Below are 17,914 nucleotides of genomic sequence, written 5' to 3'. Positions count from 1 at the left end.
GCAATGCGCTAACTTTGAAGTCCAGAGCTTCTCTGATCCTTGACTTCTCAATTTTTAATGTGATTCTTAATGGTATTTTTGAAAACCCACTTTTGATGCTCATACCTCAATTTCCACTTTCCAGGTGTTTAGGTACGTTCACAAGACATTGTTCAAGATTTGCATGCATTCATTTTGTGAGAAACGTTATTAATTGACGTTCAGTGTTTTTTCCAAGTTTCAAACTTACCGCTACATAAATGTGATGATAAAATAGAGAAACTACATTTTGGATAATATTAATACACAGAAGTTTCCAGATATCTCAAGACCACTTCTTGCAAAAATTTCATTGAGAGTGTTTAATATTTGGGATTAGAACGCTTGTATCGAACTTGTAAAAACAAACTTATAGGAAAATAGATTTTAAAATTATTAAAAAAAATGAATGCCAGTATAAGAAGCACCATATGTTTTCCCTTTCTGTTCTTGTAAAACTACTTCTTGTCATGTCACGACCAGGGTAGACACTTTCTTGAATTTCTCCTTCTCCAGGCGGCATCTTGTGGACTGCTTGCTCCGCCGTTGATCTCTACATAAGCAGATCTTCTTATGGGACAGCGATAAAGGAGTGCTGGAACTCCTGCTTTCTTCAGTCTTGAAAACATCCCACAGTGAACTGACAAACAGCTCCTACGAGACACAAAAGCATCTTTTTTTCCCTCTTTGGGGCACTTGGACCAAATGACATTGTGCAAAGTTTCATTTGCAATTTGTGTCCTGCCATCAGCGCATTTTACCAGTAGTTCAGGAGATCCAAGTCTCTGACAGACAGGTATTGTCTCGACCACTTTGGCAGCTATCAGTATGTCACGACCTTTCGTACAGTCCACATTTCAAGTATTACTTGCAACTTAAATTCCCCACCGCACAACCCTCAGTTTTAGCGGTAAAATGACCCTGTGGGTAGCCCGTCAAAAACTGAACACAGATCAAGCACGAAAATACGAAGAAGCTGTACTGAAATGCGATAACAGAAGTGAGGACCGATGGCCCTAGTAGTCTGGTCCCTTCAATCCCTCAAACCAACCAACCCAGAAGCCATACAGAAACAATGAAAGGTACAAGCTCAAGATGTGCAACATGGAGCGCATTGTGAGACTCACGGTGTCGTCGTTGTGTGGTCACAGTGTTGGACAGCAAAGCGGGAGATCCATGTTCAAATCTCCCTCGAGCCTCACCCCCTTTTTTTTTTAAAAAAAAAGGTTATGAACTTTCCGTTCGGTCACTGACGTGTCTATTCTCCCATCTGCCGTCTTGTCAGTTGTCATACTATACATTGGTTATAGAATATGAGTCAAAAATTCAAATGGCTCTAAGCATTATGGGACTTAACGTCTGAGGTCATCAGTCCCCTAGAACTTAGAACTACTTAAACATAACTAACCTAAGGACACCACACACATCCATGCCCGAGGCAGGATTCGAACTTGCGACCGTAGCAGCAGCGCTGTTCCAGACTGAAGCGCCTAGAACCACTCGGCCACAGCGGCCGGCAATATGAGTCACGTGGTTAGAATACGAGTATATTACCATCGCAAATTAATGTGACGAAAACTGAGAGCAGGCGAGATGTCGCATAGACTTCTCGCAAAAATGAAAACAACTAATCGGTTGTGAACTACGTCACAACATCTACATCTACATCTACGTGATACTCTGCTATTGACGATGAAGTGCCTGGCAGAGGGTTCAATGAACCACCTTGAAGCTGAGAGTCGAAACTTCGATAACGGAACGCAAGAGCCATAACATGTGGTACCTGTGAAGAACAAACACGAGGTTCCTTCCTTATACCTCGCTGTTGTAGACAAACACATTTCATAATTTTGTGAAAAAAATAGCTATAGAAGTTCATTCGATGTTACACCTCTTTTTTCACAGTTCAGTACTCCTTCTTCCTCTTTTTGCGCTTTATGTGTGCACAGTTTTTGACGGACTATCCCCTGAGACATCTTACCACTAAATTTGAAGGGGGTGTGATCAGATGTTTCCCTTGTTAGACGTACTTTTAATTCGAATACAGCCAAATCCTTTCTGGGATCAAAGAATAAACACTCCAAAGACAAGAAATATCCATTAACATTTTTTGAAAAGAACTGAAGTATTCCCTTAAGTTTTGGAACATATGAAAGTTGCTTGTAAATAAAAGGAACATGTTTTATATAAGCTCACACAGTACTGAAGCGATGTTTGATGTGTTTTGTTTTACGGCGTTCCTTTAAATTTGCCTTTTCTTTTGAAGGAATTGCGTTTTCTAGCGTTGTGCAATCAATTTGTATTGATTTTTTACCATTTTTACTACAACATCCCTCTGTTTAACGTTACAAATCTACAATTTTCAAATAAAACCTGAATTAAAAATTGATATTCTCAATTTTGCTATAAATACTGTCAGTTTTTAAGTAACATACAGGTAAGATAACTAAGAAGAACAAAAATGTTACGTAGGTTACGTGACCCATTATATACCCTCTATCAGTTTCTAGACAGTTCATCGCTTCCAGTTTCTAGGGGACTCTAAAAAGGACACTGATCACACACGCAGAGAAAACTATAGAAATGAGGTACCGTCCGATAGGTATGCAACAGACCTAATGTACAGCTACCTTGCCTACGGTTTTAACTGAGGGGCCGGCCGGTGTGGCCGAGCGGTTCTATGCGCTACAGTCTGTAACTGTGCGACCACTACAGTCGCAGGCTCGGATGCTGCCTCGGGCATGGATGGGTGTGATGTCCTTAGGTTGGTTAGGTTTAAGTAGTTCTACGTTCTAGGGGACTGATGGCCTCAGTTGAGTCCCATAGTGCTCAGAGCCATTTGAACCATTTTTTAACTGAGGGAGGCTATGAAGAAAACTACCAGAGTCTTCACTTACATACATTATGTTATCAAAAGTATCCGGACACCATCCAAAACATACGTTTTTCATATTAGGTGCATTGTGCTGCCACCTACATCCAGGTACTCCATATCAGCGACCTCAGTAGTCATTAGACATCGTGAGAGAGCAGAATGGGGCGCTCCACGGAACTCACGGACTTCAAATGTGGTCAGGTGATTGGGTGTCACTTGTGCCAGACGTCTCTACGCGAGATTTCCACACTCGTATATATCCCTGGGTCCACTCTTTCCGATGTGATAGTGAAGTGGAAATATGAAGCACAAAACTGTACAGGCTGATCTCGTCCGTTGATTGATAGAGACCAACGACAGTTGAAAAGGTTCATAATGTGTAATAGGCAGACCTATCCAGACCATCACACGGGAGTTCCAAACTGCATTAGGATCTACTGCAAGTATTATGACAGTTAGGCGGCAGGTGAGAAACTTCGATTTCATGGTCGAACAGCTGCTCATAAGCTACATATCACGCCGGTAAATGCCAAATGACGCCTCGCTTGATGTAAGGAGCGAAAAAATTGGACCATTGAACAGTGGAAAAAACGTTGTGTGGAGTGACGAATCATGGTACACAATGTGGCGATAGCATGGCAGGATGTGGGTGTGGCAAATGCCCGGTGAACGTCAACTGTCAGCGTGTGTAGTGACAACAGTAAAATTAGGAGGCGGTGGTGTTATGGTATGGTCGCGTTTTTCATGGAGGGGCTTGCACCGCTTGTTGTTTTGTGTGGCACTATCACAGCACAGGCCTAAACTGATGATTTAAGCACCTTCCCACTGTTGAAAAGTAATTCGGGGATGGTGATTCCATCTTTTAACACGATCGAGCACCTGTGATGGAGTGGTTACACGTCACACCTGCAGAGATTCCTGATCTGAATCCTGAAGAACACCTTTGGGATGGTTTGAAACGCCGACTTAGTGCCAGGCCTCACCGATCGACATAGATACCTCTCCTCAGTTCAGCACTCCGCGAACAATGGGCTGCCATTCCCCAAGAAAGCTTCCAGCACCTGATTGAATGTATGCCTACGAGAGTGGAAGCTGTCATCGAGGCTAATGGTGGGCCAACACCATATTGAATTCCAGCATTACCGATGGAGTAAGTGATTTTCAGCCAGGCGTTCGGATACTTTCCATCGCATAGAGTATGTAGCGGTATACTCTATTGGCCATTAAAATTGCTACACCGCGAAGATGACGTGCTACAGACGTGAAGATGCTGTGACATGCAAATAATTAGCTTTTCAGAGCATTCACACAAGGTTGGCGCCGGTGGCGACATCTACAACGTGCTGACATGAGGAAGGTTTCCAACCGATTTCTCATACACAAACAGCAGTTGATCGGCATTGCCTTATGAAACGTTGTTGTGATGCCTCGTGTAAGGAGGAGAAATGCGTGCCATCACGTTTCCGACTTTGATAAAGATCGTATTGTAGCCTATCGCGCTTGCAGTTTATGGTATCGCGACGTTGCTTCTCGCGTTGGTCGAGATCCAATGACTGTTAGCAGAATATGGAATCGTTGGGTTCAGGAGGGTAATACGGAACGCCGTGCTGGATCCCAACGGCCTCGTATCACTAGCGGTCGAGATGACAGGCATCTTATCCGCATGGCTGTAACGGATCGTGCAGCCACGTCTCGATCCCTGAGTCAACAGATGGGGACGTTTGCAAGACAACAGCAATCTGCACGACCAGTTCGACGACCTTTGCAGCAGCATGGACTATCAGCTAGGAGACCATGGCTGCGGTTACCGTTCTGCTGCATCACAGACAGGAGCGCCTGCGATGGTGTATTCAACGACGAAGCTGGGTGCACAAATGGCAAAACGTCATTTTTTCAGATGAATCCAGGTTCTGTTTACAGCATCATGATGGTCGCATCCGTGTTTGGCGACATCGCGGTGAACGCACATTGGAAGCGTGTATTCGTCATCGGCATACTGGCGTATCACCCGGCGTGATGGTTTGGGGTGCCTTTGGTTACACGACTCTGCCACCTCTTGTTCGCTTTGATGGCACTTTGAACAGTGGACGTTACATTTCAGATGTGTTACGACCCGTGGCTCTACCCTTCATTCGATCCCTGCGAAACCCTACATTTCAGCAGGATAATGCACGACCGCATGTTGCAGGTCCCGTACGGGCCTTTCTGGAAACAGAAAATGTTCGACTGCTGCCCTGGCCAGCACATTCTCCACGTCTCTCACAAACTGAAAACGTGTGGTCAATGGTGGCCGAGCAACTGGCTGGTCACAATACGCCAGTTACTGGTCTTGATGAATTGTGGTATCGTGTTGAAGCTGCATGGGAAGCTGTACCTGTACACGCCATGCAACCTCTGTTTTATTCAATGCCCAGGCGTATCAAGGCCGTTATTACGGCCAGAGGTGGTTGTTCTGGGTAGTGATTTCTCAGGATCTATGCATCCGAATTGCGTGGAAATGTAGTCACATGTCAGTTCTAGTATAATATATTTGTCCAATGAATACCCCTTTATGATCTGCATTTCTCCGTGGTGTAGCAATTTTAATGGCAGGCGTTCGGATACTTTCGATTGCATAGTGTATACAGCAGTATAGATTACAGTATGTCGTGCAGAAAGAAGTGTGCTAACTGGAGGCACGGAATGTGGGCGGCGGCTCGCACGCGGAACAGGTCTCTGCGGCTGCTACACACTTCTCTCCCCCTCTCTGACCGTCCTGTCTGTTCACAGCGGCCGGAGCGGGCGTGCGCCAGCGCAGGGAAAGGAGCCTCGTCCGGCGTGACGTCAGAGCGCGGTGGCGGCGGGTCCGGCCGAGAGGCTGGCAGAAGGCCGCCGGGCGGAGGCAGTGCCGCGCAGACCGCACACCGGCGCAGCTGGGGATCCCTCCGGAGCCGCCGCTCCCTTTCCTCCTGCACAGCCGCAGGTGCTGCCGGCGGCCGTTCCAGCGCGTCAGCCAACCACCAGCGTGGGTGTGCAGACGCCGAGGTAACCTCTGGCTGGCAAGCCTTCTCGTTTACCAGCAGCGGACACAATAGGCGCCTACTGTCCACAGTCCTGTCTGGTTCGACAGCGCAGAGAAACTCGACCGGCACCAGAAGGTATTGTGCCTCTACCTCAACTGCTGCAGGATACTCAACTGCCTTGGATCAGTGCAGTTCTAGGCGACAGAGACCAGAGGAACATTCTGCTGTGCAGCCCCCTCATTTGCCAACGCTGGGACAAATCTATATCTGTCCTCAGTCGCAGCTAGCTCAACAGCCAGTGCTGACAAACTCAATCGGCAGCAGAAGATCTTGTGTGTCTGCTCAACGCTGGGACAAATCTATATCTGTCCTCGGTCGCAGCTAGCTCAACAGCCAGTGCTGACAAGCTCAATCGGCAGCAGAAGATCTTGTGTGTCTGCTTCAGTTAATGTCCAAGAGTGTCTGAGGCCGCAATTGTCAGTTAGACAGTGAAGTTGGACTGAGATTGGAGCAACATACAGCGGTACAGTACTGACATCTACTATCGTTGACCGTCCTGTGCCCAGATTGTACTGACAAACTCTACCTGCACCATATGCTCTTCTGTGTCCGCACCAACTGATGTCCAAGGTTGGCTAAGTCCGATGGTGCCAAATGCCGAAGGAAGACAGTCTGTTAAAGCCCAAGGTGAATTCGCAAAGTACCATTGGACGGCAGAGCTCAGAGTGGCACTAGAAGTTCATCCTCCTCTTCAAAATCAGGTTACGACGAGTGTGCATCTTTACAGAGAGGACACCTCAGGCTTGAGGATGAAACACGTCCACAGAATCTAGTCGCAGATTAGTACTGAGAGACAGAGATCTGCGTGTGTTGTCTTCATATCTACCAGCGCCAAGTGAAATTATTCGAATAGCGTCTAGTTGGCAATCTAGACCATCATCGCAAACTTTTTGTGTATCTCAACTGATGTCCAAGGATGACCAAAACCTTTGGTACTAATGAGACATAATCAGCCTGCTACAGTTAAAATCGAATTCAATTGTAAAGTTGGACGACAGAAGCCAGAGCACGTGTGAAAGTCCATCCTTATTTTCAACAGTAGATTGCAATGGATGTGCGTCCTCATGAAGAGTGGATCTGGAACGAGTGAGTCCTTACAGCGCACTTGCACAAAGCTGACAATCTCAACCAACGCTAGACATTACTGAACTGATAGCGTATGACAACTCAGACCACTGGTCTTCCAGAGATCAACGATAGTCTCATTATTCTTGACAGAAAGATACATCAGAAATGTGTATCAGCTACGCCCAGATGACAGCAGATGTTGGAATTGGACAGTGTTCCAGTGGTTCCACGGTAGCTTTTCAGTGTGTGATCTCGAATAAAGCCAGAACTTTTCATGTCCCATTCCCAGCTGATGTCTGAGAGCAACTGTGAATAACACAGGTCCAAATAAAAAGCTCCAGGGAAGGACTGTAGGCTTCTCTCTCCATCTGCGCACTGACAGGTTATGACTTTAGTAGCCCAACTGGTCTTGTTAACTTATTAGGATCAGTAAGGCTCGCCACTCATTCTGGGACAGGCCACTTACAGGAAGAACAGTACACCTTATTCTGCCAAAGTCCAATGATAGACGTCTAGTATCTAGAATCTGCAATAACTTTCGATACCGTCCCAAATGCATCATAGGCCCATCGTCCATCTTATCTGTATATTCACTGGGAATGCTGAGTAGGATCGAGTGTGAACATCACTCTTCTACTGTCTATAGAGTGAAAACACCACTAGTGCTATTCCAGATCAATACGTAGTGACTAAGGCGCAACTTATGAGTGTTACCTTCAATCATCAGAAAGCGAAAGTAGTTGGTGCTTCTGGTTGCTGGTTGCACCAGATGGTCTGGGTTTAAGTGAATGCCTACAAGAACAGTATTGATTATCAAGTTGACCGCTGGGCTGAGGAATCTGATCGCTATCAAGGAAAGGCATCCACTCCATTTCGAGCCCACATGTAACTGTAGGATACGATTCTGGCAGCTGTAATAGCTCCTCCTGTTAGCCCATACTATATAACGAATGAGATTTGCTTTTATCGTGGAATGTTTTCGCCAGCTGAACAAAGGAAACTGTGACCTTTTCTCAACCGGTGCTGTGTAGTTTATGGAAATATTAATCTAGTCATAAGGACGGAAGAAATCTGTCAGATTCCCACTGACTGGCCGAGAAGGCTCACTATCGCTTTTACTTAAGAAAAACTGTGTTTAGAGAGTGCAGTTACGTAAATGTTGGGCTTTTTGGCTGGTTTTCTTGGCTAAATAATAACTGTTCTCTGGTATTAGACTCTGAAGATCTGCGATTCCACCTTAGTTCTTGGTTGATGTTACTATGCTACCCCACTCACCGGAAGCTGGAATGAATGGGGAAGAATAAGTAGCTTTGTTGCCTCTAGTTCATCAGCACAGTGTCACGAGCTCGACACTTTGAAAATATTACCTCACAGACATTCCAAGCGAATATAGCATTTTGGCCTGACGAGAGTTATAACAGTACAAAACTGGAAGCACCAAGAGGATCTACGAGGATTCACGGAAGGTCCATTGAACTTTCTACTCCGGTATATTTTGTTAAGTCGGCCGCTTTATTGGTAAAAAAAAACAACAACAAAGAATTGAATGTTCCTCCTAGCGTTAGCTAGGAAGATTTAAATACTATTGAACTGGTTTTTTTTTATGACAAGAGAAATTAGATCCTGAAGTTGAAATCTGTGCCGGTTTAGTGAAAAAGGTTTTGAGTGCTTCGCCCACTCAAACATAATGGCGTTGCGCCATGTAAAACATTTAGAGGATTGCAGTTATCCAACGTAGATGTTTAATTTCAGCACGCAAATTCTCACCTAAGTGATTTAAACCATGTTCTGTTAAAATTTGGAAGGCAGAGAGTAGTATTTTACTTTGTATTACTCTTACGGGCAGCTCATACAATCGGACTTGGTTGGTACGTCAGCTGCAATGAGACGCAGCTGATGGGCACCTCAACACACTGTGCGAGCTTGTTCTATGAAAAAATATACTGCAAAAATAGCGCAAAAACAATCTAGTATTCGTGTTGGAGGAAATACTCTCGAACTAGGTGCAAGAATACCTTTTCGAGTAGTTTGTGATTATTTGTCCTGTCAGATCAGCAACCAGTGCCGTTTCCCGTCTTGACGTAATACAAACTGGAAAATGGCTGCCAGCTTCCTGAAGATGGTTCTCCGTCGCCATTGCCGGCTGGACGCTGGGTGCCGCAGTCAGTTCTCTGTTCCGGCTCTCGTCTCGTTTCTGGTGAGTACGCTCGTAAACACCGTTTCAAGCATCTTTCTGCCTCTTCCCTTGAGTGTATTCTAACTTTCATGTGATTCCATGCGTGTCTTTTGAGCTACACCTATAATGAATAAGTTGTCATTCTTGCTGGAATTCTGCTATTTTACTGAATGACTAAGTTTTATTTCAAGAACCCGAATATACAGTAAAAACTATTGTTTTCGGCTGAACGTGGGTGTAGGGATAAAAATCCCATGGTATAATAAATGTTCTGGTACAAAAGACACGATTTCTACATCTACATCTACATCCATACTCCGCAAGCCACCTGATGGTGTGCGGCGGAGGGTACTTTGAGTACCACTATCGGTTCTCCCTTCTGTTCCAGTCTCGTATTTTCGTGGAAAGAAGGATTGTCGGTATGCCTCCGCGTGGGCTCTAATCTCTCTGATTTTATCCTCATGGTCTCTTCGCGAGATATACGTGTTGTTGTTGTTGTGTGGTCTTCAGTCCTGAGACTGGTTTGATGCAGCTCTCCATGCTACTCTATCCTGTGCAAGCTTCTTCATCTCCCAGTACCTACTGAAACCTACATCCTTCTGAATCTGCTTACTGTATTGATCTCTTGGTCTCCCTCTACGATTTTTACCCTCCACGCTGCCCTCCAATGCTAAATTTGTGATCCCTTGATGCCTCAAAACATGTCCTACCAACCGATCCCTTCTTCTAGTCAAGTTGTGCCACAAACTTCTCTTCTCCCCAATCCTATTCAATACCTCCTCATTAGTTACGTGATCTACCCACCTTATCTTCAGCATTCTTCTGTAGCACCACATTTCGAAAGCTTCTATTCTCTTCTTGTCCAAACTGGTTATCGTCCATGTTTCACTTCCATACATGGCTACACTCCATACAAATACTTTCAGAAACGACTTCCTGACACTTAAATCTATACTCGATGTTAACAAATTTCTCTTCTTCAGAAACGATTTCCTTGCCATTGCCAGTCTACATTTTATATCCTCTCTACTTCGACCATCATCAGTTATTTTACTCCCTAAATAGCAAAACTCCTTTACTACTTTAAGTTTCTCATTCCCTAATCTAATCCCCTCAGCATCACCCGATTTAATTTGACTACATTCCATTATCCTCGTTTTGCTTTTGTTGATGTTCATCTTATATCCTCCTTTCAAGACACTGTCCATTCCGTTCAACTGCTCTTCCAAGTCCTTTGCTGTCTCTGACAGAATTACAATGTCATCGGCGAACCTCAAAGTTTTTACTTCTTCTCCATGAATTTTAATACCTACTCCGAATTTTTCTTTTGTTTCCTTCACTGCTTGCTCAATATACAGATTGAATAACATCGGGGAGAGGCTACAACCCTGTCTCACTCCTTTCCCAACCACTGCTTCCCTTTCATGCCCCTCGACTCTTATAACTGCCATCTGGTTTCCGTACAAATTGTAAACAGCCTTTCGCTCCCTGTATTTTACCCCTGCCACCTTCAGAATTTGAAAGAGAGTATTCCAGTTAACGTTGTCAAAAGCTTTCTCTAAGTCTACAAATACCAGAAACGTAGGTTTGCCTTTTCTTAATCTTTCTTCTAAGATAAGTCGTAAGGTTAGTATTGCCTCACGTAGGAGGGAGCAATATATTTTTACTGCAATATACTGCTTGACTCCTCGGTGAAGGTATGTTCTCGAAACTTCAACAAAAGCCCGTACCGAGCTACTGAGCGTCTCTCCTGCAGAGTCTTCCACTGGAGTTTATCTATCATCTCCGTAACGCTTTCGCGATCCTGTAACGAAGCGCGCTGCTCTCCGTTGGATCTTCTCTATCTCTTCTATCAACCCTATCTGGTACGGATCCCACACTGGTGAGAAGTATTCAAGCAGTGGGCGAACAAGCGTACTGTAACCTACTCCCTTTGTTTTCGGATTGCATTTCCTTAGGATTCTTCCAATGAATCTCAGTCTGGCGTCTGCTTTACCGACGATCAACTTTATATGATCATTCCATTTTAAATCACTGCTAATGCGTACGCCCAGATAATTTATGGAATTAACTGCTTCGAGTTGCTGACCTGCTATATTGTATCTAAATGATAAGGGATTTTTCTTTCTATGTATTCGCAGCACATTACACTTGTCTACATTGAGATTCAATTGCCATTCCTCGCACCATGCGTCAATTCGCTGCAGATCCTCATGCATTTCAGTACAATTTTCCATTGTTACAACCTCTCGATATACCACAGCATCATCCGCAGCTTTTGTATAATCCCATAACAGTCTATAACAAACAATAGCGAAACTCTACAGAGAAAAAAAGGTACCTTTTGACAAGTGAAGAGATGCTAGTGCTTCAAGCGGCTGACACCTAGTAACAGAACGGCACGATAAAAACTGAGCACTTGCTGCTTTTAATGCTGTAACTTCCATATTTGGCAGTCCCTAAACGTGGCAGCGATTTTTCCGCTACGATCAGGAAATTATAATTACGGCAGTATCCCCTCTCCCATTAACGTTAACAATATAATAATAAAATCTCAATGCTGTGTAATATAGACAGTTCATAGTAGCAGAGTCGTAATCCTATTGTACCCTGTATGCGTAAGTTGAAAAGGTCCTGATTATGAGTGTCTCCACGTGCTTGGCATATATTTTAATAAGGTTGGCGTCCGCTGTAGTTCGTCTCACTACCGTCTCTGCTGATTTCAGACTCATTTTAGTACACTCAAAATTAGACACTATTTTTACATTCTTGGGCATTTGTCGCTCCTTATGCTGGTAAACGCCATTTTGAGCTTGTTGCTCCCAATGCCTTCACGTACCTATCAAGTACGTCCACTCTGCGCTCCAGGTAATATATATATATATGCTAAGTGTAATGGAGCAAGTGCTACGTGTAATTTAATAAATGCAAATAAATAAGAAGAAAGTGTCACAGCCGGACATGCTGGACGACTAAACATTACATTCAAGAAAGATAATTTTACTTATATATGTATATATATTCTCATTTATAAGTATATATTAAATTACAGATGGCACATGTTCTATTATATTCAGCGTAAAATACATTTCCTATTCACTTCCAGCTACCACTGCTCTTTCATCGGTTAATCATATAGTGCTAATTTTCTGTCGATGATAAACAAAAACAATCCTCTGCATATAGCGGATCCATAGGAAGCTGCTACAGTTAATGAAGCGCGCACTTCGGCGCCCATCGGGACCATCCGACCGCCGTGTCATCCTCAGCTGAGGATGCGGATGAATAGGAGGGGCGTGTGGTCAGCTCACCGCTCTCCCGGTCGTTATGATGGTTTTCTTTGACCGGAGCCGCCACCATTCGGTCGAGTAACTGCTCAGTTGGCATCATGAGGCTGAGTGCACTCCGAAAAATGGCAACAGCTCAAAGTGGCCAGGGTGGTCACCCATCCACGTGCCGGCCACGCCCGACAGCGCTTAACTTCGGTGATCTGACGGGAAGCGGTGTGTCCACTGCGGCAAGGCCATTGTCTGCTACAGTTAATAGCGCCACAATAAACTCCGAAATAGATCTCATTTGCGTTTTTAATGTGTTTCTCTACTCCATAAACAGAACCATTTTGCAATTACTAGATAAAATGAAAAGTGCACTCAATAGGATATAAGTTAATCAACTATCACACACTTATCTCAGTAAAATAAAAGTCGAATCATTGAACTAAACGGGCTGCATATATTGTTCAAGAATGAAACAGAATCATTACGCCCTGTTTTATCTGCATGTTGGTTGGTTGATGTGGGGGGACGGGACCAAACAGCAAGGTCATCAATCCCATTGGATTACGGAAGGATGGGGGAGGAAGCCGGCCGTCCCGTTTCAAAGGAACCATCCCGGCATTTACCTGAAGCGATTAAGGGAATTCACGCAAAACCTGAATCAGGATGGCCAGACATGGGTTTGAACCTTCATCCTCCAGAATGCGAATCCATTGTGCTAACCACAGCGCCACCCCACTTGGCATATCAGCATGTTAATACTCTTTAGATACACTGGTGTGAAAAACTGAAAGTTGAAGGCAACTTTCGCATGATGACACACTGCAAAGTAACATAGGTCAGTGAAACTTGGACCTTATAAAAAAAGAACAACTGCATTGCAGTACACTACAGAAGGTAAACGCAAAAAATAAGCAATGAGACGAGCACAAATGACATTTTATTCAAAGGTAATAATTACACTCAAGTCACCGTGATTCATTATGGTCCTCAAGACATTACAAATACTATTAACACTTATTGCAATATATATCATCATTCAGACATGTTACATGAGGTAGCTTTCTAGGAGTCGTTGTCTCCCACAACATGAGCGTACTGTTGGTATGAGAAGTTTTTCGCACAAATATTTTTTATAAACTGCGAACAATTCTGGACATAAATTGTGGTCATGGTACGGTATCTGAAATGAAGTCTGTAGCTTGATCAGCTATTCGTAGCTCTCGAAACTTGAGCACCCATCTGTTCCCCAGCGCGACAGCAGCTGTATCTGACTCGTATCCGCATGCTCTGCGCAGTGTAAACAATTCCTGGCATACCGATCGACCTCCGTGCTCTGTCCTCTCCGCCATTATTTGTCAATCGCCCTCCAATTCGTCGTTCTGCACCCTCCAAGGCCAGAAAAAAGTGATCATGCATTTCCCTCGGTCCTTCTTCCTTCCACTTTGTTGGTACAAACACTTGTCCTAGTTTCGTCCCCCTACAGTCGTTTAATGAACAAAGTAAGAGCATATGGACTATCAGACCAATTGTGTGATTGGATTGAGGAGTTCCTAGATAACAGAACGCAGCATGTCATTCTCAATGGAGAGAAGTCTTCCAAAGTAAGTGTGATTTCAGGTGTGCCGCAGGGGAGTGTCGTAGGACCGTTGCTATTCGCAATATACATAAATGACCCGGTGGATGACATCGGAAGTTCACTAAGGTTTTTTGCAGATGATGCTGTGGTGTATCGAGAGGTTGTAACAATGGAAAATTGTACTAAAATGCGGGAGGATCTGCAGCGAATTGACGCATGGTGCAGGGAATGGCTATTGGATCTCAATGTAGACAAGTGTAATGTGCTGCGAATACATAGAAAGAAAAATCCCCTATCATTTAGCTACAAAATAGCAGGTCGGCAACTGGAAGCAGATAATTCCATAAATTATTTGGGAATACGCATTAGGAGTGATTTAAAATGGAATGATCATATAAAGTTGATCGTCGGTAAAGCAGATGCCAGACTGAGATTCATTGGAAGAATCCTAAGGAAATGCAATCCGAAAACAAAGGAAGTAGGTTACAGTACGCTTGTTCGACCACTGCTTGAATACTGCCCAGCAGTGTGGGATCCGTACCAGATAGGATAGATAGAAGAGATAGAGAAGATCCAACGGAGAGCAGCGCGCTTCGTTACAGGATCATTTAGTAATCGCGAAAGCGTTACGGAGATGATAGATAAACTCCAGTGGAAGACTCTACAGGAGAGACGCTCAGTAGCTCGGTACGGGTTTTTGTTAAAGTTTCGAGAACATACCTTCACCGAAGAGTCAAGCAGTATATTGCTCCCTCTTACGTATATCTCGCGAAGAGACTATGAGGATAAAATCAGAGAGATTAGAGCCCACACAGAAGCATACAGACAATCCTAATTTCCACGAACAATACGAGACTGGAATAGAAGGGAGAACCGATAGAGGTACTCAGGGTACCCTCCGCCACACACCGTCAGGTGGCTTGCGGAGTATGGATGTAGATGTAGATGTAGATACATAATAATACATTATACGTGCTAAATCACAGCTGCTTGCAATACTACTTACACTCTCTGCAGGCGCTCTGCTGGCCACTTTACAAGGTCTTGACCTTGTGCCTGGACTACTGCTATTTTGCTGCTTAGCACATTTGTATTTCCGTGCTTCTTCCATTGTTTGTGGATTACTTTATACTTAATTTTATTGAGTTTTATTGCCCATCCCCTTATGTATAGGACAACGACTTCAAACCTAGTAACCAGATCAAAGCAGCATGGTCAGTCACAACTTTAAACTTCCTTCAATACAGGTAACACTGGAAGAATGTTACTCCATGTTCACGGCTTACCACCTCTCTCTCTCTCCATCACAGAATAATTTCTCTGCTCCATTAAGTTAACAATAGGATGCTCCTCCCCATTAACCTCGTGGCTCAAAACACACCCAAGAGCGTGGTTTAATGGTTTACATTATGATATAAACGCTTTGCGAAAATCTGGGAGCAGCAACACTGGACACGACGTTATACCGCCTTCAATTCGACGAACTTTCTCTGACACTCTTCAGATCATACAAGCTGGGTATGTTTCCTTAATTATTGCATAGGTGACCGTGCTATATCCGCATATCCTCTCACGAACTTTCTACAATAATTTGAGCGGCTTAGAAAATATTTTAACTACTTGTTCGTACTTGGTGCTGAAAAATCTTGCATTTCCTGTATGAATTTCAGATCAATCCTTTCTGCATCCAGATGATGCAATCTTGGAACGCAAAGTACGTTTTTCCATGCAAAGTGTTGAACGTCCAGCTCGTAACCTCTTGAGCACCTCCCTGCATCTTTACTACGAGAGTTGTTCGGAAAGTAAGGAGCGATAGGTCGCGAAATGGAAACGACAGTGAAAATCAAAACTGTTTTATTTGCACCAGTTAGCTACAACTTCGAGCTACTTGTCTCCATAGTCGCCGATCCGACTTAAACGTTTGTCGTTGCGTTGTACCAACTTTCCAATACCCTCGTTGCAGAAGGCAGCCTCCAGTGCTTTCCGCCAATTCTCTACGCTCATTGTCTGTGCCAAAATGTTGTCTTCATAGCCAGCAGTATACGTGAGCAGAGATAAAACTGAGAGGGAGGCAATTACGGGTTGTATTGTGGGTAATCAAACATTTCCAATTGTAAACGATGCAGGAGCATCTTCATTGCCCCTGCAGAATGCAGCTGACAAGGGAACCTCCCCATCGCACCCCCCTCAGATTTAGTTATAAGTTGGCACAGTGGATGGGCCTTGAAAAAATGAACACAGATCAATCGAGAAAACAAGAAGTTGTGTGGAACTATGAAAAAAGTAAGCAAAATATACAAACTGAGTAGTCCATGTGCAAGATAGGCGCCAGCAAGGATATTGTGAGCTTAGGAGTGCCGTGGTCCCGTGGTTAGCGTGAGCCGCTGTGGAACCAAAGGTCCTTGGTTCAAGTCTTCCTTCGAGTGAAAATTTTACTTTCTTAATTTTCGCAAAGTTATGATCTGTCCGTTCGTTCACTGACGTCTCTGTTCACTGTAATAAGTTTAGTGGCTGTGTTTTGCGACCGCACCGCAAAACCGAGCGATTGTTATTGAAGTCGCAAGCTATATTTGCTGGATTCATATTGCCCACGGAATACATCTCACGTATTCAATGCACTCTCGTCCAAAGTAGCGAACAGTCAACTGCCAGCCAGGGAGCCTCGTTAGCAGGAATACTCTCTCTTCCGTGCGCTGTAGTCGACTGACGTCGTGTGTTTCGATGTTTGTTTAGGTGTAGCGTCATCATACTACGGCGCAGTTACCTAGCATCGGACGGACGGACCGACAGATAATAATTGTCTGAAAATAAAAAATTAAACTTTTCAGTCGATGGACGACTTGAACCAAGGACCTCTCGTTCCGCAGGCGCTCACGCTAACCACGGGACCACGGCGCTCTTGAGCTCCCATTCTCCTTGATGTTGCCTATGTTACACATTGATTACTCAGTTTGTATATTTTGTTTGTTTTTTCATAGTTCCGCACAACTTCTTCCTGTTTTCTCGATTGACCTGTACTTAGTTTTTCAAGGCCTATCCACTGTGCCAACATAGCTAAATCTGAGGGGGGTGCGGTGGGGAGGTTCCCTTGTGAGAATTGTCTTGAAGAAGAAAACACACGACAGTTATGTAATGCTGGCTGTATAGATTCAGGCGAAATTACTCACCAGGCCCTCGTACTTGGCGGGAGACACTATTGTTCTTGGTATCTTTATGTGCTCCCTGTGTGCTCAGAACTAAAAAGCACGACGTAACGCGATCGACAGGCATACTAGAGACACTGCCCGACACAGCTGTGCAAAACTTCATTGGATTTTCACTGTGGTTTCCATTTCGCGACCGATCGTTCATTACTTTCTGAATAACCCTCATATGCTTCTGCATGCAAATAATGGTATTATCTAGATGCACTGGACGTTATCAAGACTTCAGTCCTTTCAACACCCCATCTAACAATCGCTGGAATGTTGCTGGTGCATTCTTTAAACCAAATAGCATACTTCTCTACTGATAATGGCCCCAAGGTGCTGAAAATGTCCATCCTCCAGAGTCACTTCTAATTGATGATACCCACTCTTTAAGTCCATTGATGAGAATTAGTGGCATTGCCCAAGATTATCAATCATCTCTGTTATGTCTGCAATTAGGTAGCATCCGTCATATTCTTAGTATTTAGTTGGAGGTAATCGCAACAGAATCTCTGTCCTCGAACTGTCCATAGACTCCACCCCCCCACCCCCTCCAGAGGCTACTGGTCTCTTGTGCTATACCATCAGCCAACTGTTGACTGATAAAATGTTTTAAAATCGACTGCAGAGACCCAGGTATCCTGTAAGGCCTCCAATACGAGGTGCATTCAAG

General features: G+C 44.2%; 1 protein-coding gene across 1 annotated transcript in view; it reads left to right on the top strand.

Annotated features, from left to right (window-relative positions):
• The first annotated feature begins 5,791 nt into the window (after window positions 1-5,791).
• Window positions 5,792-17,914, top strand: part of LOC126425064 (uncharacterized) — a 191,837-nt gene continuing 179,714 nt past the window's right edge. Inside the window, exon 1 of the mRNA XM_050087975.1 lies at window positions 5,792-9,220. Within this exon, the coding sequence (XP_049943932.1) occupies window positions 9,122-9,220 (99 nt within the window). The 5' untranslated portion in view covers window positions 5,792-9,121. The remainder of the gene's footprint in view (window positions 9,221-17,914) is intronic.

The sequence above is a fragment of the Schistocerca serialis genome, chromosome 10 (genome assembly GCF_023864345.2).
Source record: "Schistocerca serialis cubense isolate TAMUIC-IGC-003099 chromosome 10, iqSchSeri2.2, whole genome shotgun sequence".
In the NCBI taxonomy this organism is placed as follows: Eukaryota; Metazoa; Arthropoda; class Insecta; order Orthoptera; family Acrididae; genus Schistocerca; species Schistocerca serialis.
Note: the sequence above shows the minus strand (reverse complement) of the source record. Positions and strands in the feature narration are given on the sequence as shown.